The 24,904-nt window shown below is 47.2% G+C and overlaps 1 protein-coding gene across 1 annotated transcript in view; it reads left to right on the forward strand.

The window, feature by feature from the left end:
• Positions 1 to 4,272: 4,272 nt before the first annotated feature.
• The window catches only part of DPF3 (double PHD fingers 3), a 272,635-nt gene continuing 252,003 nt past the window's right edge, over positions 4,273 to 24,904 (forward strand). Inside the window, exon 1 of the mRNA XM_070377597.1 lies at positions 4,273 to 4,894. Within this exon, the coding sequence (XP_070233698.1) occupies positions 4,869 to 4,894 (26 nt within the window). The 5' untranslated portion in view covers positions 4,273 to 4,868. The remainder of the gene's footprint in view (positions 4,895 to 24,904) is intronic.

The raw sequence follows: 24,904 nt of genomic DNA on the forward strand, positions 1-24,904 counted from the left end.
GCCAAATTCCTTTCCAGTAAAAAACTGGTGGCTCTTAGACTATGGTTGATTAGGAAGGATGAGGAGGACAGTTAGGGACCAGTGTTGGAATTCTTCCTCATTTTTTAAGTATGGCTCTAAAAGGGAGTTAAGACTGGTAGACTCTCCTGTAGTTTCATCGTCTCTGGTCCAGTCTCGCCACCTTCTGTTACCACTTGGGCTCTGATCTCTCTCTTCTCAGGGCCCAAGGCTGAGGGCCAGGTGGTGGCCCATTGAGAACGTGGTCTTTTCTTCTGATTCTCCCTTTTGAACACTTTTCTCCTCATTAACACTCCAACCAGAGGATGAAGATGGGAAAGAGAAATGAGATTAATTGGCCTATTTTTTCTGTTTACAAGCACTCAGATTAAGTTTTTGGTTGTGCAAAAGACTAGAATTATTGAGAACATCTATCTTTTTCTTCTTGTTTTGTGTAAATGTATGGTGGAAGAAAGGGAACCAAGCAAAAGATTTTCTTCTCTGGATTTCATTTATCTACAGTCTCCTTCAATCTACTCTTCTTCTAACATGGCACCCGTCCCAGTTAACATGGAAATAAATGCTTATTTCATTTCCATTTGGGCACTTGCAAATACCTGACCATTCAGTGAACTGTAGTAGGTGGGCCTGTACTGATGTCTCAATGAACTTCCTCTGTTGTACCCCGTGATGCTGCTGAGGAAATGGAGGTGTTCAGTAGACACACAGTCTGGCCTTATGCAGGTGGCTATTAGCAGTGTCTAAAGTGGAATTCACTGCCTCTCCTTCAGTGACATGCCTCCAGAACATCCCAGATTCCTCTGGAGGCGTTATTATCAGGCTTTCCTTTGGTTGACAGCTCCCTTGGCAATTTTCTACAAGTCTGAAGGAGGAAGAGGGGGTTGTTAAAGCCATGAGAGAATTCACAGAAGCCTGAATTGTGAGAGTTAGGCAAAATGAAAGAAAAAACAAAATGGTCACCCTGACCTCCAGCCTACAGAGGCAGTCCCTTAAATTTTTTTGTACTTGTGGTAAGATGTATCAATATATAACATGTATATTTAGCATGTATGGCATGTAGACATACCATTTTAGCCTTTTTTTAAGTGTTCAGTTCACTGGCAATAAGTACATTCATAGTGTTGTATAACTATCCATTGTATTCATTTCCAGAATTTAAAAAATCATCCTAAACACACTCTATATCCATTAAACAATAGCATCCTCTGTTTTAATGAGGATGTCCTCCTCCCACCCCATCCCAGTTTCTGGTAACCACCACTGTACTTTCTGTCTGTATAAATTTGCCTATTCTAAGCACCTCATATGAATGGAATCATACAATATCTGTCCTTTCGTGACTGGCTTATTTCACTTAGTATAGTGTTCTTAATGCTCATCTGTGTTAAGCATGTGTCAGGATTTCCTTCCTTTTTATGGCTAAGTAATATTCCATTGTACATATATGCCTTATTTTGCTTGTCCATGCATCCGGGGATGGGGTTGTTTTCACCGTGTGGCTATTGTGAATAATACTGCTATGAACATGCATGTGTAAGTATCTGTTTGAATCCCTGCTCTCAGTTCTTTGGGGTATATGCCTAGACCCCCTCTTCATTTTTAGACTTATTTAAATTCATGGAGTACATTTCTAGATAGTACAGGCAACTCCTTTCTTCTGAACTTAAAAAAAATACTCATAGCATCATAGAATTCAACCTCTTTACCCCCCTCCCCCTTTAGGACTACCACTATTTTGGGGGTGGGGGATAAATGCCCCGGGAACTCAGAGACTCACTTCTTTTATCCGCAGCCATGAGGATTGCCTTCATCTTGTCAGCACCCCCCACCCCCAACCCATTGAGGGCAGGGACTCCCCTTGGGGTCAGGGTCTGGGTCTGGGGAGGCCCCAGAGGCTGCGGCACTCGTGGTCACCTGGTGGGGCTGGAGCGAAGGTTTCCCAGGCAGAGTGGAGGTCTCATCAGGCAGCAGGTGTTCCTGCTGGGATGCCTGGACACAGGACAGCTTGAAGGTCAGGAGGTAGTAAATCTGACCCATCTTTTCATAAGGCGAGAAGGGCTTGTATCTCCTTTGGCCTCCCTTCCCTGCACTCAGCCCTGCTTACCTCCCCCTGAAGGGCCCCAGTGAAACAATGGATGTGAAAACACTTCAGAAAGTGTAAAGCACAAACGGAAGGTGTTACTAGAGCTGCAAAGTTTCCTGTAGCTAATGGGGGCCTTCTCAGAGAGTCAACAATATCGCATGTATCAAACATCACTTTACTATATTAAAACTAAAATAAATGAAAAGATCCTGGCATTACACATCCTATCTAACCATTGTTTCTTAGGAAATGCAAAGCCTCACTCGTCCAGCTGTGTGTAAATAGCCCTGGAATCTCAGTGGGGTTTTCCCATCTTCCGGGTTTGAAAAAGGTGAGAATAGGAGCTGAAGGGAAGACTTCGTTTCATTTTCCATTGTCAACCCCATACTGAGTCCATCCGCAATCAGAGGAAACAGAAGCTGGCGGGCAGAGGGAGCGTTCTCCTGGAACTTGGGCTGTGGTCATCCGTCAGTCTCTGGCTCCTTCTACCAAGAAGACTCCAGGGAGAGAGAAGGGGAGAAGGTGGGGCTGGGGTTTAAATCTGCTAGTAAGCAAGGAGGGTGCGATGTTGGCGTAAGGGGGTCAATGGCAAGAATTAATTCTTTGTATATGAGTAGATGTGGGCAGCATGGTGGTGAGGGTCAGATCTCAGAATAACAGAGTTATTTGCCAGCCTTGGAAATGTTTCAGATTCAAGCTTGCTGCAGAAGCATAGCATTCCTGTACTTTATAAAAGCAAATTAAGTGAGAAATGTCATCCTTGCTCCCATTCTCCTCAACTAAGGACTCTTTACTTGTCTTTGTTTGGCTGCTAGTTGAGCTCAGTGAGAACTATCTCACCCTCTTTGGAACTTTCTTCATCCTGTCCTGGCCAGTCCTGCCTGCCAGTCTGCCCGTCAGTCCTAAGCAGCGTAGTAGCCTCCCTCTCGGCATCTAGGACTTTCCACTCCAAGGAAGGCCTCCAGTCTGTCTGTTTCTCCTTCCAGATCCTTGATCTTTGACAGGACAAAGTAAATGCTTGTAAACCAGGAGGCGGACTGTTCCCTAGGTGTCTAGGGAAGCCACTGTTGTTTGTGGGGGTGGGGGAGGAGGGGAGGCAATGTGGTGCTAGAGGTGGGGGAGGGCAGGGTGGATGGGGTAGTCGAAGTGGAGAGAATATATTCTCTCCTGCTAATTATTTTCCCCGAGGACTTAGCCAATGCAGAACCATCTATTATCGTGGGAGCGCTCTATGGTGGTTCTGCCTGTGATGAATGCTAAGTGGAAACAAGCAAGAAAAATTAACAGGCGGCTGCTTCTGTCCACCTAATTAAAATGCATATCCAAATGCATAATTCCTTATGTTTCCCCATGCACACACTCCCCTTCCAATCCCAATTCTATGGAGGAAAAAACCCCTACTTTCTCCCAATCATTTCTCTTGATTATACTTCCATCAAAAGAGAACTGGAGGGTTCCTTTAGAATAGTGAAGGGCCATTTTTGTAACACTCTAAAATTGCTGTGTTTTTTTTTTTTTTTTTTGCTTAGATTGGCCCCCAAAATTCTGAGCTCTTTTTTGTTTAAAATGAAGAACAAAAACTTTATCTGACTGCAGAGACAAGGGAGAAGGAAGGAAGTAGAGAAAGAAAAGGGTGGGGGTAGAGAGAGAAAGCAAGAAAGAAAAAAGAAAGTTCCCACAGTTTCCACTGACCTTTAGTTTTGTGCTGAAAGTCTGGCTTGGATCAGCAAAGAGAATTTTGAAGGTCTTTTCTATCTCCTCTTCCTCTTCATTCCTTTCTCTGACTTGGCACTACTTCCCTCAGCCCCCCAAAGAAACATAGCCCAGAATTTTTCAGAGAGATTTTAGAAGGTGCATCTACCTGTGCAGATCAGGTAGAGAGAAAAAAGCAAAAGCCTCTGTCCTGGGGGCAAGATCAGAGATGCTGACATCAAGGTCCCAAGTATGCCTTAACAATACCTCTTCATCCCTCTCTTCCTCACTTTTTGTTCATCCAAATGATCAAGGTCTCCCCCTTGGAAGAACAGTTTTATTCAGGGGTCATAAAATATTTAATAAGATATGAAACTTAAGTCACTGTGTTCAATTCCACGTCACTGCCATTTTGGCAGTGGTGCCCCTCCCCCGGGCAGCATCCCCCCAGCCCCCCATTCTTGAAGCCCCTTGACTGCCCTCCACAGCAGCCCCAGCTGTTGATTTATCAGGGCCGGCTGGCTCAGCAGTGCATGGAGATTGCTTTTAATTAACTCTCTTCATTTTTCCCAATCTTCAGGGAGCAGCAGCCCTTTAATGATTTTAATATTTTATCTGGATTTATATCCGCCTTATTTGTTGTTGTTTGACTTCCGCATTTGTTCTTCCTGAATCGCTTCCAGACTGATCTATTTGTGTGCCCCTTTCCCCTGTCCCCCAAGGCCTTCCAGGAGGAAGGGTGCTGAAGAAGACCCACCCTCTCTTCCCAAGCTGTCTACCACAGCACAGGGAGAGGTGCCTAGTGTTGGTCTCTGCCATGGTTTGGATGAGAACTTTTGTCTTAGGAATCCCAGTCTCACCTGACTTAGCTGAAGGAGTTTCTGAGCTTCTCATTAAAGGAAAAAAAATCTGAATTTTAGAAAATGAAAATTTTCTAATCTCTTTGCCTCTTCCATGTTTGCTGCCTCTATGAGGAAGTGAGCGCCCTGGAGGGTTGGATAAAAACTTCCAGGGCCCGGAGGTCTGTCATCTTGCCCATGCCAACCTGACATAGTTTAATGGAACTCCCTGGAGGATGATGACTTCAGGGCGGAGCTGGAGGTAGGTGCCTTTTCCTACTGTTCATGGGGTTCTCAAGGCAAGAATACTGAAGTGGTTGCAGTCAAGTCTTTATGCCACTTTCCATGTCTTTAGATGTGGCTGGAATTTGCTCTGCAACTGCAAAGACGAGTACTTGTAGGTACGATCTGAAAGAGGGCCTGCAGAGGGACCAGTTGCCTTCTCTGTTTGAGAGTGCCTGCTCCCTCAACCCTTGGTTCTCCATTTCTGCGCCCACTTCTTACACACCACCATCTGAACACCTTCCCACCTCCTACTTCCAGCTTCCTTTTGGCTGCAAAGTCTGCCCCTTCCCCCAACATTCCCAGAGAGGCCCTGGCAGACAAACTTGCATGGGGGCTAGTTTTCAGAACCAACTTGTCCACAGAATACCCTTTTGACATCTCGGTTTGGTGATGTGTCTTTGGGGTTATTCGTTGCTAGGCAACTGCCAGCTAAAGTTTGAGTCTGATCTGGGGAATTGCAGTGAATTGCCCTGGGTGACTTGTATCCACATTTAGGGACTTGGCTTTACAATCCTTCGAATAGGAAGTTGAGAAGATATTTTTCCGTGTGCCTTTCTGGAAAGAGGTATTGCTTTGTAAAAGCCTAGCCCACTGACTGGCACACAAGTGTCTGTACTCACAGTGTTTGTTCTGGTGATGAAAATGGTGATTTCTTCCCATCTCCTTGTATTTATCCCTTGAGGTATGCTAGCTTTGAAAACCTATGATGTGTCAGATACTAAGCTATCTGCGGGATGCAGAGACAGAAACCATGGCTTCTATATCACAGTTTGGTATTCAGGCTACTCAGTGTCCCATTGAGTGTTTCTTCTTCATTTTTCCTTGGCAATCACAGGCCCTTTTGAGAATCCTGTGAAAGTTCTGAATCGTCTCCCCAGAAAAAATGCATATCTGCATCTGATTTTATGAGTTCACAGATGTTGAGGAGCCCATCAGTGGATGCTAGAGTCCATTGGCTCCAGGTTAAGAACCTTAGATTGAGAGATGTGGGTGAGCTTGTTACCCTGAAAGGCTGCTTCTGTGTCCCTGCTCAGAGAAGTCCCTAACCCTTCCCACCTCTCCTGTAGTCTCACCAAGTGGCTCGTGCCTCCTCAGCCCCACTCTGCCCCAGTTGCACATGATGAACACCTACCTGCTCATCTTCCAGACACTTCCAAGTCCCCTCCTCTCCAGCAAAGCCCTTGCTACCCTCCGGTAGAAATGGCCATCTCTGACTTTGCCTCATAGTCCCAAGGATATGTCCCTCCTAGACACTGAAACACTTAACGCTGGTTAGTTAAAATGGAAGGCCCTAGAAGGTTGAAGGGTGGCTGCCTGGGCCTTTCTGTCCCTAGGATCTAACATTGTCCTTGTTGTTCTTTAGTCACTAAATCGTGTCTGACTCTTTTACGACCCCATGGTCTGTGGCTCACCAGGTTCCTCTGTCCATGGGATTCTCCAGGCAAGAATACTGGAGTGGGTTGCCATTTCCTATTCTAGGGAATGTTCCTGACCCAGGGATCAAACTTACATCTCCTGTGTCTTCTGCATTGGCAGGTGGGTTCTTTACCACTGCGCCACCAGGGAAGCCCAGGATCTAGCAGAGCGGATGTCTGATAAATGTGTGTGGAATGACCGAGCAAATGAAACCAGCAGGCTCTTCCCGCCTAATTTGCTTCCAGCTCTTCGAAATCAACTTGTTTCTCATTCTCTCCTTGGCAGGAATTTGGAAGAGGCAGCAGAATTACTCTCCCCAAATTCTTCAACTTCAGGAGTTGGAAGATAGGCACAAGCTTACCTTGCTTGCATGTGGCATGTGAGGCTGTGATGGCTGTCAGCGTCATTTATTCCAGCCCCTTGATTTTTCACCACTTCATCCTTGTGGATCTAAAAAACTTGGCTTTCCTTCTCTTTGGTCTTGGGAATTAAAGGCAAGTCTTTTTACTCTGCCTTCTTTCAGGGATTAACTAACCCGGGGCTTGCGAGTAGCCACTGATAAATCAACCGTACTTTTATTAAGTGCCTACTTTGTGCTCAGCTGTGTATGGGATTTCCTTTAGCCTTATTTATACCTGAGGATTCTTATGGGTTTTTAAGATGGAAGAGATCAGGAGGTGCTAGTACTACAGTGGTTTGACCCAAAGTTGGGGTCCCGTGAGAGCCTATTGCCTGCCTTCTTGAGCTTTGAAGGTGACTGTGGCCCAGCCGCTGTTTTCAGGTGTATATCCTTCAAGAAATTTTCCTGTACTTTAATCATGCCTATGTAGATATAACTTTCCCTATGACTCTATCCCAAACATATTCAATGCAGGTAAATTTATTTGGGGGATCATGTTGTTGTTGCCGTTCAGTCGCTCAGTTGTGTCTGACTCTATGAGACCCCATGGACTGCAACACCCCAGGCTTCCCTGTCCTTCCATCTCCTGGAGTTTGCTCAAACCATGTCCGTTGAGTCGGTGATGCCATCCAACCAGCTCATCCTCTGTCATCCTCTTCTCCTGCCTTTAATCTTTCCCAGCATCAGGGTCTTTTCTAATGAGTTGGCTCTTCGTATCAGGTGGCCAAAGTATTGGGGCTTCAGCTTCAGCATCAGTCCTTCCAGTGACTATTCAGGGTTGATTTCCTTTAGGATTGACTGGTTTGATCTCCTTGGGGATCATGGGAAGGCCTTTATTCTTCATATTGAGAGAGAGAAAAATCTCTGTCCTCATAACTCTTGCTGCTTTTCCACCCTCCAGATCATTCAGTGTTGCGGCCCTGGAGAGGCCTGGTTCTGAGTCAGGAGGAAGGTGAAGGCCAGAGGTGGAGACAGGCTATTCAAGTCCAGTTTTAATCAGTCTTCGTCCACCAGACATCCTTCAGTGTGGAGAGCTAGGCAGAAAATGCTGATGGTGCACAAAGTACAGGCTGGAGGAGCAGAATCCTACCAAAAAGTTTGTGAATTCAGAGGGGTCACACCACACCAGCACCTACTCTGAAAGTGAACTCGCCTTCCATCCTGGGTGGAGCCCTTTGGTACAGAGGGCGCACGTGGGCCTGTCCAGTTCCTCGTGCTCATTTCCTTTCTGGGCAGCCATCCCAGTGTAACAGACACTTATACATATTCTGTCCTCATTTTATCTAATTACACACATCTCTGGGGGATGGGAAACAGGTTTGGATCATTTGCTTTTAGGTCAGTTATGCACAGGGTAGCTGAGATGAGCAATGATCTACGGAGTTCGATGAAATTCGGGAAGCTCCCAGAGTTCCCTGGTCCGCAGCACACCAGGGGGCATTGTTTGCCATCTCAGGGGCTGGAGATCCCATTCAGCGCAGGGGAGGGATGGAGCCTGGCCGGTTCATGAGTCTGAATGTAGGAACCTTTCTGAGATTGAGCTCGCTTTTGCTATCCTTGGAGAAACAGGATTCCTTTATTATTTGATGATCAGCTTAACTGAGAGGGGGGCTTCCCCAGTGGCTGAGTGGTAGAGAATCTGCCTGCCATGCAGGAGCTTCAGGAGACACGGGTTTGATCCCTGGGTCAGGAAGGTCCCCTGGAGGAGGAAATGGCAGCGTACTCCAGCATCCTTGCCTGGAGAATCCCATGGACAGAGGGGCCTGGCGGGCCACGGTCCATAGGGTCTCAAAGAGTCGGACACGATTGAAGCAACCTAGCATGCACGCACTCATGCTAACTGTGAGGACCCAATTCTATAGGTCCCTCTTCTGGTGATCATTTGTGTTCACTCATTATCTGCCTAGTATGTGTTCAGTTTCCTGAGAAATACAGAACAAAAGAAGCTCTGATCAATGCAATAGTCTCTAACATTGCCCAGTGTTTCCAAGAGTTCCTTGTCTTCTTTGCAACGTAGATGAATTGGTCTGGACAATACAATAGCTCTGGAAGGTCCATACCTTTCTCCACAAACCAGAGCTGGCAGCCTTGGGCAGTCCAGCTTCCTGGCATCTCTCCTCCAGGCTCTATGGTAGCTTTTCAAATACCCAGGAAGGAAGTGAAAGTGAAAGTCACTCAGTCTACTCTTTGTGACCCCATAAACTATACAGTCCATGGAATTCTCCAGGCAAGAATACTGAAGTGGGTAGCCTTTCCCTTCTCCAGTGGATCTTCCCAACCCAGGGATCGAACCAGGTCTCCCGCATTGCAAGCAGATTCTTTACCAGCTGAGCCACAAAGGAAGCCCCTAGAAAGGAAAAGCCCACTGGTTACTCTTTTGTTTTCTTTTGCTTTCTGCTTTTTATTTCATTTCTTGACTCAGACCTAAGGCTCCCCAGCGCTCTGGGAGCCCTAGATCGAGGAATAACCAATGTGATGCTTCATACCAAGCTCTGCACCTCTAGCTTGGATTTCCTTCTGACCTCTTGTCCTCTTCGTCTGCACCCCACTGACATCCTTCTCCTTTTCCCTGTGCATCACACCTTGATCAAAAAGTGTTGAAGAGGCACAAAAGGAAGGAAAGAGTATTCTATCTAGTCCCCGGGAGGGCACACTCATTCTCATCAATGGGGGAGCAGGGAGTGGGGAGGAGGAAAAGGCGAAGCTTGCACACAGCAAATGGTGAGAAGCGGGAGAGAGGAAACAGGGACCATGAGGTTTCCTGGTGGGAAGAACTGTGCTCAGTGGGCAGTTCAGCCTCTGAGGGGGTCTGTGAAATTGGAGGAGAGAAAGCGGCCCCGCAATGGGGATGTGTCAGAGAAGGTTTCAGGGAGGAGGTGGCTTTGAGCTGAGTTTGGAGGGGCAGAGGGATCTGGTGAGGCTTAGGAGCGGTGGAGGGTGAGGATGGGGAAGGACGGGCACGAAAGGGATGTGAACAAAGATTTGGGAAGCATCTGAGTGACTCTTTAGAGAATCTTCTTCCTTTGTGGTGGTGTGAGTTGGAGGGGAAGGGCCAGTTGAGAAGGAATGTGTGGAGGACAGCAAATGGGTCCATTTGGCTGGATGGGAGTGGGGGTCCATGAAAGTGAAAGTGTTTGTGACTCAGTCCTCCCCGACTCTTTGCAACCCCATGGATTGTAACCCACTGGGCTCCTCTGTCCATGGGATTTCCCAGGCAAGAATACTGGAGTGGAAGAAGTAGAGAAGGGCCATTCTCTTCTCCAGGGGATCTTCCTGGCCCAGGGATTGAACCTGGCTCTCCGGCATTACAAGTGGATTCTTTGCCGTCGGAGCTACCAGGAAAGTAGGAGTCCATGAATAGAAGGTAAAAAAGGGGAAATAGCCTGGGGCCAGGTTTGTCTGAGTGGAGCCACAGTTTGGCAGCCAGTTTCTGGGAAGAATTGAACACTTCAGAGGTTGAAAGAGAAGCTTCAGGGGGAGGTAGTGGGTTGTCATTATGTGTCCCTCAGCAGGAGGATTGTCATCTGCAGGGACTCTGTCTCACTCATCCCTTGGTTCCTTGGTTATGTGTTCTGGGTTTTTCCCAGGGCACCCCCAGGAGGTAAGGCAGAGGAAGACTCTAGGGGGCCTGGGCTGGTATGAGCCCCCCACCTCAGCAGGTACAGGACAGCCTTGGTTAGCCATCCAGGCAGGTATGCCAAGTGAGGCAGGATGATGGGATAAAGCCCATCCAAGTGCTGGATCTAGAAGTCTTTCCTCTTCTCTATGCTTTATCACCACCCCCTTTCTTTAGAAAAACAAGGAAAACTGCCCATAAATGGTTATAAGTAAAACATACAAGTCCATTCTAGGGAGGAAAACATAAGCACTGACCCTCATAGCACAATCACAGTCTGGTGCTCCGAGGATTAGTCTCACAGTTCAAATGGGAGTGGGGTGGGGGTGGGGGTGGGGGCAGTGAGGCTGCAAGTCTCTAAGACTGTGTTTCTTCCCCCGGGGATGGAGGTAGTTTATTTTGAAGGTAGTTCTTTTCCACTCCTACCCAGGCCCCCGTACTCATTCAAACTGCCCACCCAATGCCCACTCCCTCCTGCTGAAAGGCCTGGGCCCCAGGGAGCTTTATTGATAGGCTTGTGTTACCCCAGTCCTCCCTGTCCTAGGGAGTGAGAGGGTGGTGAGCAGTGGCCATGTGGCTGGAGAGTCTGGGTCACATCCAAGCCCGGTGACTGTGGGCAGGATCTCTTACCCCTCTGTGCCTCAAAGTCCTCATCTGTCAAGTGGGAGAGATGGTGCCTGCCTTTGGAGGGTTGTTGGAAGAATCAAACAAGTTTATATACATTCAGGGTTAGAAGAGTTGGGCATCTTACCCTCTTAATATTAATAGATGTTGGCAGTGACTCTGCTTTTCTATCTGCAAAATGCAGACACACTAGCTGATATTTTCCCACACTGGCATCTTAAGGAAAATGAGATAATAAGTAGGAGAAGCTCGATTTTCTTAGCAGAAAGAAGTTCTAGAATTCAATGGTGTTACTGTCAGTAACTCTTGGAACCAATGTGCCAGGAGAGACTTTGAGAGGGATTTATCTCTGGGATGCTTTGTCCAGGAGCTCAGGTTATTGCATGCTGCTGGACAGGTGCTGATCTTGGGTCTTTCTGAGAAGGAACAGAATTGCACAGATGCAGAAATGCTGAGGTGAGCTGTGCTGTGACCGAACTCTGGGCTCCTGCTTCTAGTCACTGCTGCCTCCTCCAAGGGGGAGGCAAGTGCTTCCTGCCTGAATGGGCTCTGCCCTGGAAAAGGGCTTGAACAGCCTTCAGACCAAAGCGGGTGAGGGTGGGAGCGGGTCTGTGTGCTTCTTGCCCGTGTGGCCTGCCGCCCCTTTGTCAGACACCTTGCTCATCCCGGCCCTCCTGTCCGCGGTGGGTGTGTGTATACATGTTCCCAGCACACGCTTTTTGTAGGCAGCGATCTCTGCTTGACAAGCTGGCATTCCAAACTCCAGATCTTCCAAACACCAGACCCCTATGTTATTTTTAACTGTCCAAAGTTTTTTCCACGAGGTGTAATTGATGAGACTCAATAGCCTGGTCAGAGACTCTAAACTTGAGTTTGTTTTGTCTCCCTTGAACGGGCCTGTGTCCGATGACCAGGCAAAAAACCACTGTTTCGAAACTGACTGGTCTAAATCTTCCCACCCGTCCCATCCCCCACTTCTCTTTAGGGAACAGAAGTGAACACCAAGATAACCTGGGCTCGCCTGTTTCTGTGGCTCCAGATAGGAGAGAGGCAGATCCCTTCCGTCTGTGACCTTCTCCTCCCTGCTCTCTCTCTCGGAGTCCTGATAGTGAGGGACAAAGCTACGTTTTCAGAGAGATAACAGGAAGGGCATTGAGGAGTTGGGCATGCAATCTCTTCTGGCCTTCTTTTTCAGCCCCCACATTCCCCGAGGGGTAAGTCACATTCTCCTCGTCCTCTGGGGACAGTCCTGGACAGATGCTGTTATTTCAGCGTGCCCGACATCTTGTGACATCGAGTGACCACCATCCTTATAACACTGGAGAAGAGTCTCAGCTCTGCACACCCAGGACAAAGTGGCACCATCTCACACTGGCCTGCCATTTGCATCGTGAATTTCTTCAGCCTTTCTGTTTTTCGTCCACACATCTCTCCAGGCTGTGGTATACTTGGCACTCAAGTTAATCAAGTGTGCACAAGGTACCAGTTATTGTGGCACTGGGTATACAGTGATAAGCAAAACCGATAGAAACCCCATCTTTGTGGAGCTTGTGGTCCAGTTGGGGAGATAGATGTTGATCACAAAAATATGTAAATAAAAGTTGAATCTGTGTTATGTTGGAAGGTCCAGGAGGATAGAAGAGAGTGTGATCGAGGGAACTGTTCTGGTCTGGTATGTTGAGGGAAAGTTTCTTTGAAGAGGCAATGCTTCATTGCACGCAGAGGGGGACAAGCATGTACAAGGGTCCCGTGGCATGTTGGGACAACCAGGGAAGGCCGCTGTGGCTGGAGCGCAAGAGAGAAAGGGAAACTGCGGCTTAATGATAGGGTAAGAGAGGTCAGGAGGGACCAGAGCATGCAGGGCCTTGATGGATATTTTAAGAGTGTGTACTTTCTCCGAAGAGCAGTGAGCAGCCACGGCAGGGTTGAAGTCAGGAAGTGACTTAGTTCCATTCATAGTCTAAAAATTGCCCCCTGGCTACGGGGAGATTTAGCAGGAGAGCCTGGGAAGGGAGGGATGAGTGAGCTTCTAAGAAGGCTTTTCTGGGTAAAATTTAGGAAATAAAAACATGATGTGTGTGTGTCCACGAAGGACAAGGCGTGAGCTGGACAAGCGTGTGGCAGTAGAACGTCCCTTTGAACTGCCTTCCCTGTTTCCACTTGTTCGCAGTCCCATTTGGTAGTTTACAGGAGCTGACAGCCCGCCCCCATCCTCGGAGGTTTCCGATACTGGGGACAGGTCTGTTTTCCTCCCAGGCAGAGTCTGGAGCTGTCTCCTTCCCTCTGCTCTGCCTGCTGCTCCCTCCAACTATCCTTTGAGCAACTCAACATGTGGCCTGAGGACCCTGTACACAAGGGACCTGGGTGTGAGTGGTGAAAGGTGGATTCCTGGGCTGCCTCCTGGACCTTCAAAGTCAGAATCTCAGGGGTGAGGCCATGTAGTCTGGTTCTTGTTTTTTCTAAAGTTTGAGAACTGCTGTTCTTCCAGCCCTGCACACTAACATTACATCAGTTACTGCAATGATGCTTTAAATGTGTGTGTGCTGGGGGTAGGGCCGGGGTGGGGGTAGATGGGTACCAAGTGCTTTCAAGGCACAGAAGGTCTTCTTTGGGCCCCACAGTAACGTGCTCGAGGAGATAAGGCTCGGGTAACTTCAGTTAACAGATAGCGTTGGTGGGAGGATGGAGCTCCAACTGATGTCTGATTCCAAGTGCTTTCCTTTGCTTTCCTCTCTTCCCACCTCTGGGTAGGCAAGGTTAACAAGGACTGACTTCTAATTTCCAGGTGTAGTTCCTTTTAGAAAAAAAAAAAAATCCAATATGTTTTTTGGGGCTCAGGGGAGCCACCTAAAAAGTGAATATCCAATTAGTATGTGAAAGGGTGGAATTCGGTAAGTTTATTATAATTATTATTTGTATGTATTTATATGTATATATATGAATATATATATATATACTTATTATAACCTTTTAGTATGGAAGATGTCAAACCTGTACAAAAATACACGGAATATCACAAAGAATCTCCGTGTGTCCATCACCCAGCCTGGCTTTAACAGTCATAAGAAGGGTGGGCGTCTTTTCAGTTGTTCAGACTTTGCTCTGTGGTACTCTCATTTCTTTTTTCATTTATTTACTTATTTATTTAAATTTTTGTATGGGATTATAGTTGCTTTACAGTGTTGTATTGGTGTCTGCTGTATAGCAAAGTGAATCAGCTGTAGTAGTAGTGTTAGTCGCTCAGTTGTGTCTGACTCTTTGCGACCCCGTGGACTGTGGCCTGCCAGGCTCCTCTGTATGTATACATATATCCCCTCTCTTTGGGGTTTCTTCCTGATTTAGGTCACCACAGAGCACTCAGTAGAGTTCCCTGTACTATACAGTAGGTTTGTGATGCTCTCATTTCTGCGTCCACTGGACGAAATTCCTGGTAGGGGATCAGGCATCTTTCAAAGCACCCCACCAGCTAATGGCTGGAGAGGCACAGAACTTTTTTTGATTCAATTTGTTTGTCAACAGAACAGCTTGTAGACAGAGCTTGTGCTTGGATCTGTGGATCTAAGAAATACCGTGGAGACCACTGGTAGTTTCTCTCACAAGTCTGATGTGACATAAGAGGCCAGACAAGCTCTGTGGACAGTCCTCAGGCTCTGCACAGTTACTAAGAGGCAGGTCCTCCAGCCCTGCCTTCCTTACACAGCACTGAGGGTCTCTCGACATCTTTGCTCTAGTATTTGCCAGCATGAAGTTATGGGACAGAAACCCCACCAGAGCCCTGGTGGTTGAAATACTAGTATTTGACCATCTCAGCTTTTGCTTCCTCTTTGTGGGAAAAAAGCCTTGGTGGAGCCTGTGGGGTAGCATACTGGTGAAAGCCCACTGAGCCCACTATATGCTCAGTCTCCCTTAGCTCTGCCTGCCCTGAAATGCTAGAAGCCCTGAAGCAAAATGTGACAAATTAGCAGGTGTCATAGGCTTTCAAGAAAGGAAGAAATGGTTTCACTGGCCAACTTCCTGGAGGAGGTGGGAATGGTGGCGGGTATTGATGGATGGGCAGAAGTCAGGGAGCTCAGGATAAAGATGCCATTCCTTTAAGAGGGGAACGAATCTCTCAGCACTGCACGTGGACCAGGAATTCTTTAGCACTCCCTAAAGCGGAAGGATCTGTACTTCACAGTGAGGGGGCTACTGAGACGCAGGAAATGTGCTTTCTGGTCTCCGGGAACTTTCTGTCTAGTTGAGGGACAAGGCGAGGGACAAGACATATGCTGAATATTAATATAAGTGGGAGACTCTAAGACGCTAAGATGCAAGTTGACTTTTAAGATAAGCTTAAAGAAGAGTGTAGTGGAAACCAGAAGGTGAGTTACAAAGCAGCACGCAGTAGGAATATCAATGGCCGTGGACCCGGGGTCTTCCGCGTGTGCGGCTGTGGTCCAGATGCGGCGATAACTGCATCGTTACACGGCGGCTTTTAAAGAGTCATGCTCCTTCCAGCTTGAACACCTGTGTCTGCTCGGCAGCCCTGTGCTGTGTGGTTGCACACATGAACTCATTTAGTCCTCTTAGGAAGCAGGCACTGTTAACTCTTATACAGGTAAGAAAACTCTGAAGAGTTTAAGCAACTTGCCCAAGACCTGAGACATGGACCTGGGTCTGTCCGTCCAAATGAACCTGGGTTCAAAAAGGAAGTGTGAAAAGCAGCCAGGCTGAGTAGTTGGGAGGGAGAGGGCTGGACAGGTAACAAAGGACCTATTCTAGACCCCTGTGTGAAGAGTGTGGTGCGGATCCTGTAGGTGTTGGGGCATTATTTAGGGTATGGCAGGATGGACATTTGAGGGTGGTTAATTTGCAGGATGGTGTGAGTGGGGAAGCTGCGGCAGGAAGTGACTGTGGTCTACGAGGGGGTGGCGGTGGGAATGCGCCTGGTCAGACTGAGTAATGAAAATCCTCACAGCCCATCAAACTTAATTAAAATCAAATAAACACTCCGGCAAACCCATCTCATACCAAGTAGGGTGTCAGGTGAGCTGCAGGGACATAGCGCTTCGTCCTTATGTAATACCTGTGAAGTATGCCTGTGCTTTGCATCGACAGGCCCCCTTACACAGTCACAGAGTCAGCTTGGTCCTTGGTGCCCCTTCTCTTTTCTCTTTTCTCACCCCTTTCTGTTTCTTCCTGACAGCAGTTGTTTCAGTATTTTGCCATTTACCCGAAATCCCTCTCCATCCTCTCCCTCTCAGCAGATCATTTCCCCCAGACTTGTTCAAGAAAATCGAAGCCAAAAGGCAAGGAACTTCCTTGTCATCCTTGCCCTCAGCCTCATCATGATGAAAGCCACCTCTTCTGAGGACCCCCCGCCGCTAGCCCACCCCTCTTCCTCTCCCATTACCCTGGTATATTTTTTTCACAGTGCATACAACCCTCAGAAATTATCTTTATGCATTTGTTTACCTGTCTTATGTTTGCCTTTCCTCTTGGAATTTATGTGCCACGAGAGCACAGACCGTACCTGTCTTGGGCACTGCAGCATCCATGGTCTCAGCACATAGTAAATGCCTGGAGCAATGGAAGGTGCTCAGACGTGGAAACAAATAAGTGGATTCGCATGACTTCCGCTGGCACTCATGAGTTGATCTTCTTCTCTCCTCCTGACTGTCCTACTGCCTATTTGACTCCATCAGGTTGTCCCTCCTCAAATTTATGTTCTAAATAAAATTTTCTTCTTCCCCTTATGCTGCTTGTTCCTCTTGGGGTTCACTATCATTTAAACAAAAACCTCAGGGTCATCTTTGGCTCTTCTCTCTCCTCACTCCTATATATACTTAGTCCCCAAGTCCTGTTGACTTAACCTTGGCAATACCTCTGGACTCCATCCCCTCATCCATTCGCCTCTCATTCAGGCAACAGAAGCACTCACAGGGATGCTGGCAGGAGCTTCCTAATTGACTTCCCAACCTGTAATCTCTCCCCATGTCAAGTTGTCCCTACCCACAGGGAGAGCTCTGCACTGTTTGGTTTCTCTTTACTTGCACCAGCACCTACTGATTGTAGATCCATCCATCTGCCCATCTGCCCAACCGTCTATCCATCCATGCCTGCATCTGCCCATCTATCCATCCATCCATCCATTCCATCCATCCATTCATTCATCCATCTATCCATATAACTACTCATCCATCCATCCACCTATCCTTTCCATCCACCCATCTATTGCCTATTTACTGAGTGCCAATTGTGTGCACTGTGGGAGGTGCTGGGTAGAGAACTGAGAGCACAGTCTTTCCTTTCATATCAATTTTCAACCTTGTAGGTGGAGACAGATATACACAACCTTGACCTTCACGTGTTACAGGTGCTTTTTATTCATTCATCAACTATTTATTGAGTTTCCACCATGTGCCACACACTGCAGGTGCTGGGGATACAGCCAGTCCATAAGGCAAGGTCCCAGCCTTCGTAGAAGCCACATGCCAGCAGTGGACAGAAATGCAGGTATAAATGCTGTGGGGAAATAAAGTGAGGGTGAGGGGCGCATGTGTGTGTGTTGCCCCCTGGAGAGGGTATTCAAAGATGGCTTCATAGAGAGGGTGATGTTTGAGCAGAGACCTGCAGGATGAGAAGGAGTGGCATGTGCATACAGCTGGGGGAAAAGTATTCCTAGCAGAGGGAACTGCTGATGCCCTTTGCTGAGGCCCTGCTGGGCTGGGAGTGTGCTTTGGGGAGTGTGTACAGGGCATGATGAGATACAAAGGAGGGGAGGAATTGCTCTGCTGGACGGGCCACGGGGCACTCCTCAGAGGAGGTACTCCCTAGCATGACGATTCAGCCTCACATTGCACCACCTATCCATGAACTCTGAGCTTGAATCATGCTAGACCATGGACTTTCCACCTCCGGGCCTTTGCTTCTCTGACCATCTCTGCCTCCTCTGTCTCCTACGCCTCTTCCTGGTGAACATCTGGTTCCCACTCACCCTTCAAGAACTCAGCCACCTCCAACCAGAATCAGTTGCCCCTCTGTGGGTCCCAGTGGAGCACTTAGCAGAGTGACATCTGGTGAGCTGAGTCTGGGCTGGTCACTTCCACCTGTTAAAGCTCCTCGCATGAAGGAACCGTATCTTGGACCTTCCTGGGTCCCCAGCACCTTGCGCTGTATGGGCACACAGTAGGTGGTTTGATGCGTGTTGTTTTGGAAAGCATCCTGTTTTGTCACCAGACCTCTCTCTATTGACATATGGGCAGACATACATGCCCCCTTTCTACACATCAGTTACTTAAAGTTCCGCAGTTCCTAATGAAAGCAAGAAGGTCATGAAATTAATCTGTCACCCTGATGCCAGCTTCACTCAGCTGACTCATGGCTTGGGAAGGGGTTTTTAAACATGCGTTTCTAATCTCTGTGCTAATTTCTCTTCCCTTTCTCAGTCATCTCCCCCTCAGACTTGGAGGCGGGAGCTGCCTTTGGATCTGGTGGTACCTGCACCTCCTTTTGAATACTTTGCACAGATGTTTTCCAGCTTTGGGCCCGAGAAGAGGGGAGGTGGTCTCTGATTTAGGAAGGGTAAGAGGGAGGAAAAATGAAATGAGGTTTCCTCCCCTCTCGAAATTCATTAGAGCTTATTTATTTGCTTGAGAAAGGCCTGAAATACCTATGTTTTGCTATGAACTGGATCATATGTCTGTAAGGGGATTCCAAGATTTTTCCCCTTGTCATGTGGAGTTAAGAATATTTCCAGGTGTCCTGGGATTAATTTATTAAGTCAGCGAATAGTTACTGGGTTGTTGTTTAGTTGCTAAGTCGTGTCCGACTCTTCTGCGACCCCATGGACTGTAGCCCGCCAGGCTCCTCTGTCCATGGGATTTCCTAGGCAAGAATACTGGAGTGGGTTGCCATTTCCTTCTCCAGGGGATCTTCCTGTCCCAGGGATCGGACCTGTGGCTCCTGCATTGCTGGCGCCTCCCTGAGGAAGAGTCCCCAGCAGGAAGTCCCATTTACTAAGTACTTAGCACTATTCTGAGTACCGGACATCAGCAATGAAAAACAAGAGCAAAATCCTGGCCTTCTTCTAGCTTACATTCTAGTGGAGGCAGATAATGGTGATCTAAGTAAGTAAATGACTGGGATGGTGATTAAGTCTATGAGGGGGATGGAATAGGGGGTTTGGGGAGGACAGTTAAGGTGGCCAGGGGAGATTTCACTGAAAAGTGACATTTGAGGGTCATCTGGGGGAAGAAGATTCAGGGCAGAGAGCAGTGAGTGCAGAGGTCCTGAGGTGGTCCTTACTTAATTTGCCTGATGTTTTGCAGAATAGCAAGAATGCCAGTGTGGCTGGAGTAGAATTAGAGAGGGGGAGAGTAGTGGGAAAACTTAGGCTTATTTTTGGAGTTGGGAACCTACTGGAGGGTTTTTACAGCATCAACCTAGCTGCTCAGCTGAGGGTAAACAGATGAATCAGGGGCTGAGCAGGGAAATGGGTAAGGAGGCAGCGGCTGGGACCAGGGTGGCAATTGTAAAGGTTGTAAAAAGTGGCTGGATTTGGAATACATATAATAGATAGGAAGGCAGTTTTTGCAGAAAAATTGGAAGTGGAGTATGACAACAAGAGAGGCATTATGGATGACTTCGAGGTTTTAGACCTGAGCATGTAAAAGAATGGAATTGCTGAGATGGTGAGGATCGAGGGGCAGTGGGCATGTGTGGGCCCAGCTTTGCCCTTGTTAGGCCTGAGATGCTCAGTCAACATCCAGGTGAAGAAGTCCAATAGGCAAGGGTGTGGATGCACCTGTTTGTTTTTTTTTTCTGGCTGCAGTGTGCAGCATGTGGAATTTCCCTGACCAAGGGTGGGACCCAAGTCCCCTGCAGAGGAAGCACAGACCACTGAACCACCAGGGAAGGCCCAGCACCTGCCCTTGCTGACCTCCACCTGGGGAAGAGAGTAGGATGTGGTCCAGGGAGTCTTATTGGGACCTGGATGCAAATTGGTTGCTCAGGATCTGTACCATTGCCCTTTATTTTTAAAAAATTATTTCTTTAAATCATACTTGGACTGAATTCAAGAAATGTTTACCAGCATTAACTATTTGCCAGGCATTGTGTTAGGTGCTGAGGATAAAACATAAAAGTAGCATTGAAATGTTTTTTTCCTCTTGGAGTTTATAGTCAGTGGGGGAAAGTGTGCAAAGCATGCATTTTTATTAGAACAGTGAATGGTAAATCCACAGTTAATATGAGAATAGACCCTTTGTCTTGATGAATAAATTAAAACCTTTACTCATAACACTCTATTGCTATTATTGTGATAAAAAAAGAAAATTTGAAAATGTTTGTGGTTTTCCAGATTGAGCTTTTCTTGCCAAAACATTTGATTTGCAAGTCTTTGTGCCCTGAGTGCAGGCGTAAGTGATTCACTGAACACTGCTAAACGTTTTCCCATGACCAAGCATTTACATAGGAGGCCTCTGGTTGTGTTATTGAGGTCATAGAAGTCATTCCTGGAAGGGAAGTTTTGTTTTTAAAAACTGCTACAGTCATGCATGCTAGTAAAACTTTACCTAGTTCAACATCAAACATGGATGTGAAAACTTTGCCCAAGTGGCAGCAAAGGGTATAAAAAATCTGATATGAATGTGGCATGCAGTGAGGCCTGACTGCCCTTTCCTTGGCCATCAGTTACTGACCCAGTGATTACTTTGGTCTGGTCTTTGTGTCCCATGAAATCGGGAACTGGGTTGGGGTGGGTGTCTTGCCCGCAGCCTGCTACATACAGTGAGGGGTCGATACAGAACCTTGCTTCAGACATAACGTACCTTTCAAGAACAAGGTTCTAATACAGAAAAAATCTGAATGAACCAAGGATCCAGATTGATAGAACCTATCTTTCAAGTATTGTTGCACTTTCTCTCCACAAATATTTAGAAATGTCTTTGTGAGATACATGGAAGAAGAACAATTATGGGACTTTTTATATAACGTTCCAACCTCAGCATAAATAGAGTCCAAGGTAAAGGTCATCTGATGCCTGAGACTGGCACTGACCACTGCCATCAAGGACATTTGGCTGGGTGAAATTCTATCTCTTGACATCAGATCACGTCTTTCTTTACTTTGGACAAGATTCCATGTGATTCAAGGGTGTCTTAGAGAATAGACCCCTGACCCTAAATCTTGGCACTACATCTCCAGTAGCTCACCCTCTGGCACTCTTGTCTCATTCACCACTGATCCCCAGCCCCTGACTCAGTGCCTGGCCCAAGGTAGGAGATTGGCAAGTATTTGTTGAATGGATGAGTGAAACCCATCCTGCACCAGTCAAACTGTTCTGCCTCTAAATAAACAGAGCCTGATAGTAGCTGACTTTGAACAGCAGTGTGTGGGAGCATTGCTCAGGCACATCCCTTCTGTCCCCTGGGCAGGGTAAGATCAGATACAGTGGCTTAGGTACCAGAGTATGCCAACAGACCTGATGGATGATTTTAGAAAGTTTGGGGGAATGGTGTGGGAGTGGAAGAGAGCCACAGGAAAAATGAAGTTAAACTGTAAGAGTGAAAGAGAAGAGTTAGCCTAGGGTGATGAAAAGCTTAGGTAGAAAGATTGCTGGCTGGGGACCTAGCTAGCTTTTGGGAAATATTGCTTCCCTGTTGTCCTTGAAAGAGGTTCCTGTTTTGCTGTATATTGTGAAAACTTTCAAGCATAATATAGTGCAGGGGTCCCTAACCCCCGACACCTCCATTGCTCGCATTATTACCTGAACCATCCACCCCACTCTGTCCATGGAAAAGCTGTCTTCCACGAAACCAGTCCCTGGTGCCAAAAAGGTTGGGGATCACTGGTATAATGAACCTCATATATTCATAACTCAGCATCAGCAATTAGCAACTCAGAGCCAGTCTCACCAACAGCCTACCCTGACCCTCCCACACCAGGGATATTTTGAAATAAATCCCAGATGTCATTTTATCTGTAAATATTTCAGTAGGTCTCTACAAAACACAAGGATTCTTTATAAAATCATAGTCACAATCTCATTGGAGTTCATAATTTCCTAATATTATGAAATATCCAGTTAATGTTGAAATATATATGTCTGTGTATATATGTCAGTCAGTTCAGTTGCTCAGTCATGTCTGACCCTTTGTGACCCCATGGACTGTAGCACTCCAGGCTTCTCTGTCCATCACCAACTCCCAGAGCCTACTCAAACTCGTGTCCATCGCGTTGGTGATGCCATCTAACCATCTCATCTTCTGTTGTCCCCTTCTCCTCCCACCTTCAATCTTTCCCAGCATCAAGGTGTTTTCCAATGAGTTGGTTCTTCACATCAGATGGCCAAAGTATTGGAGTTTCAGCCTCAGCATCAATCCTTCCAATGAATATGCAGGACTGATTTCCTTTAGGATTGACTGGTTGGATCTCCTTGCAGTCCAAGGGACTCTCAAGAGCCTTCTCCAACACCACAGTTCAAAAGCATCAGTTCTTAAGCACTTAGCTTTCTTTATAGTCCAACTCTCACATCCATACATGACTACTGGAAAAACCATAGCTTTGACTAGATGAACATTTGTTGGCAAAGTAATGTCTCTGCTTTTTAATATGCTGTCTAGGTTGGTAGATATATGTATGTGCATATAAACATGCATATATACTATTGTTTTAGTGGTGTTTCAAAATGAATTTATTATTTTTACAAAAATGATGTATATTTGTTACTAAAATTTCAAGCAGTGCAAAAATGTAAAAAGATGAGAGCAAAAATAATCACTCCAGATCCATTAGATGAACGTCTTTTTAGATACCTCTCCATGCCTGTGTACAAAGAAGAGCAAATAGAAGATGGACTGTCAGAAAAACTTTTTTAGTGGTATATTAAAAAAGAATCAGTGAATAGGACACCCAAGGATCTTGAGCTTTTGCATAAGGCAGGGCTAGATTGCAGAGTCCATGAGGGCAGGGCTGTGCCTGAGTAATGTTTATATATCCCCTCCCCCATCAACTCAGATGGCATTCTGGTGGTCAGGGACTGTAGTTTGAATTGAGGGGACCCTTAAGAAATTACTCAGTCATCTTATGGGGTAGAATGGCCCATGAGTTGAAATCACTCGCCGAGATCCCACAGCTACTTAGGGTGCGTGTAGGGCTGGAGCCAGAGTCCCATTTCAATGCCCTGTCTCTGGTCCATGAGACTGAGTGAGTGGTAGCAAAGTGGTCCAGTGCACAAGCGTGGAGTCAGACACACCTGGGGCTTGGTTCTTCTCTGAATCTTTCTCGTGACTTCATGGCTGTGAGACATCTCTTACCGACAGAGTTTGCCTACCTCGAAGGGCTGTTGCAAAGAGTAAAGGAGATATTGCCTAAAAGCCTGTAGCATGGTTCTTGGCACATGCATGGTGCTAAGTCAGTTCAGTTGTGTCTGACTCTTTGCAACCCCATGGACTATATGTAGCCCTCCAGGCTCCTCTGCCCATGGGATTTCCCAGGCAAGAATATTGGAGTGGGTTGCCATTTCCTACTCCAGAGGATCTTCCCAACCCAGGGATTGAACCTGGGGCTCCTGCATTGTAGGCAGATTCTTTACTGTCTGAGCCACCAAGGAAGACCTCTTAGCACATACTAGGTGCCAAATAAATGTTAACTGTAATTATTATTATTTGTACTAAGAGCAGCAGCGGTATTAATAGTTCCATCATTTTCTTATTCTACTAGAATTGTCAACTGGAACTCAGAAAGTTCAGCCCTCTTCCCGCCTCCATTCCCCTCAGGTTCCTGGTTGCAGATCGAACACGGTGCAACCTTGTTCACGGTTCAACTATAACTATGACTTTTGCTTTCTTCCTGCCACTGGGAAGCGAAGATTCTTTCATGTGGGAATCCTTTTCCTGTATTGCATCAGCTTCTGGTTGGCCGTTTGGTGGTCAAGGTTCGTGCGTCTTCTCTCTGTAGGTAGCTTAGTGGTGCTGCCTTAACAAGAGCTTCGCAAATAATTATTCTAAGCTCTTCAAATAGAAATGCCGGGCAAAGGGCTGGGTGCAAGACATCTGGCCTTCCCTGTCGCCCCTTCAGTTTGCTGACTCAGTAGCTCTTCCAAGGCCCTCCTCCAGGCCCAGGGTCTGTCAGGTCACTAATGGAATCTGCTGGAAGCAAATTAACTCATGAAAAAAGGGCTCACAAATCACTCCAGCTCTTGGTGTCTGCCCCAGGACGGCTGGCATGTCCCCATTCACTCGTAAGACCTCGCCTCACATTTCATAGCTCTCTGGGGGAGCCCCACGTTTTCTTGCCTGGTTACTGAGGAACACTGGGGCGGTGCTGGCATCTCAGCCCCCACAGCAGACCTGTGGCCTGTGTGCGTGAGGCGGCCATCTGTGCCGCCTGACACGCCTTCCTGTGTGGGAGGCCTGAGCTGGCTCCATGCGTTATTCACACTTCTGGGTTTGGGTTGGCTTCACTGTTTGCTCCAAGTGGAGGCTAGGAAAAGGCGTGTATGTGTGTGTGTCGGGGGGTGGGGGGCAGGTCTTAAACATGGTCTTTCCTTCTTCCCTGATCACATGAGTTCTTTTCAAAATATTGTCTCAGGTGGGTTGGGAGCCGTGCTCCACCTGGGTCTGTTCGGTCCCCTGCAATTCCTGGGATGTAGTTTCTTGGAGCGGTGTTGGTTTTGGGGGGCTTTCCCGAAGCATGCTGGGAAGTGCTCGCATCCTTCCGGAAGTGGCGGGCTGCTGCTCTCTCATCCTTCTTCCTCTCTCTCCTCACCCCTCTCGCCTCCCCCAGTGTTGCCTCATGGGTCCCTGAGTAAACTGAGGGTGTTCTGGTGAGGGGTCCTCCTGGCTACAGTTGGGGTGATAAGAGAAGAGGGAATGATGCTCTCTTCCTGCCCCAGAGAGAGGGGTCTGGGGTGGGGGGACAAGATTTTGTGGCATCAGAGAAGCCCAGCA

The sequence above is a fragment of the Bos mutus genome, chromosome 10 (genome assembly GCF_027580195.1).
Source record: "Bos mutus isolate GX-2022 chromosome 10, NWIPB_WYAK_1.1, whole genome shotgun sequence".
NCBI lineage: Eukaryota > Metazoa > Chordata > Mammalia > Artiodactyla > Bovidae > Bos > Bos mutus.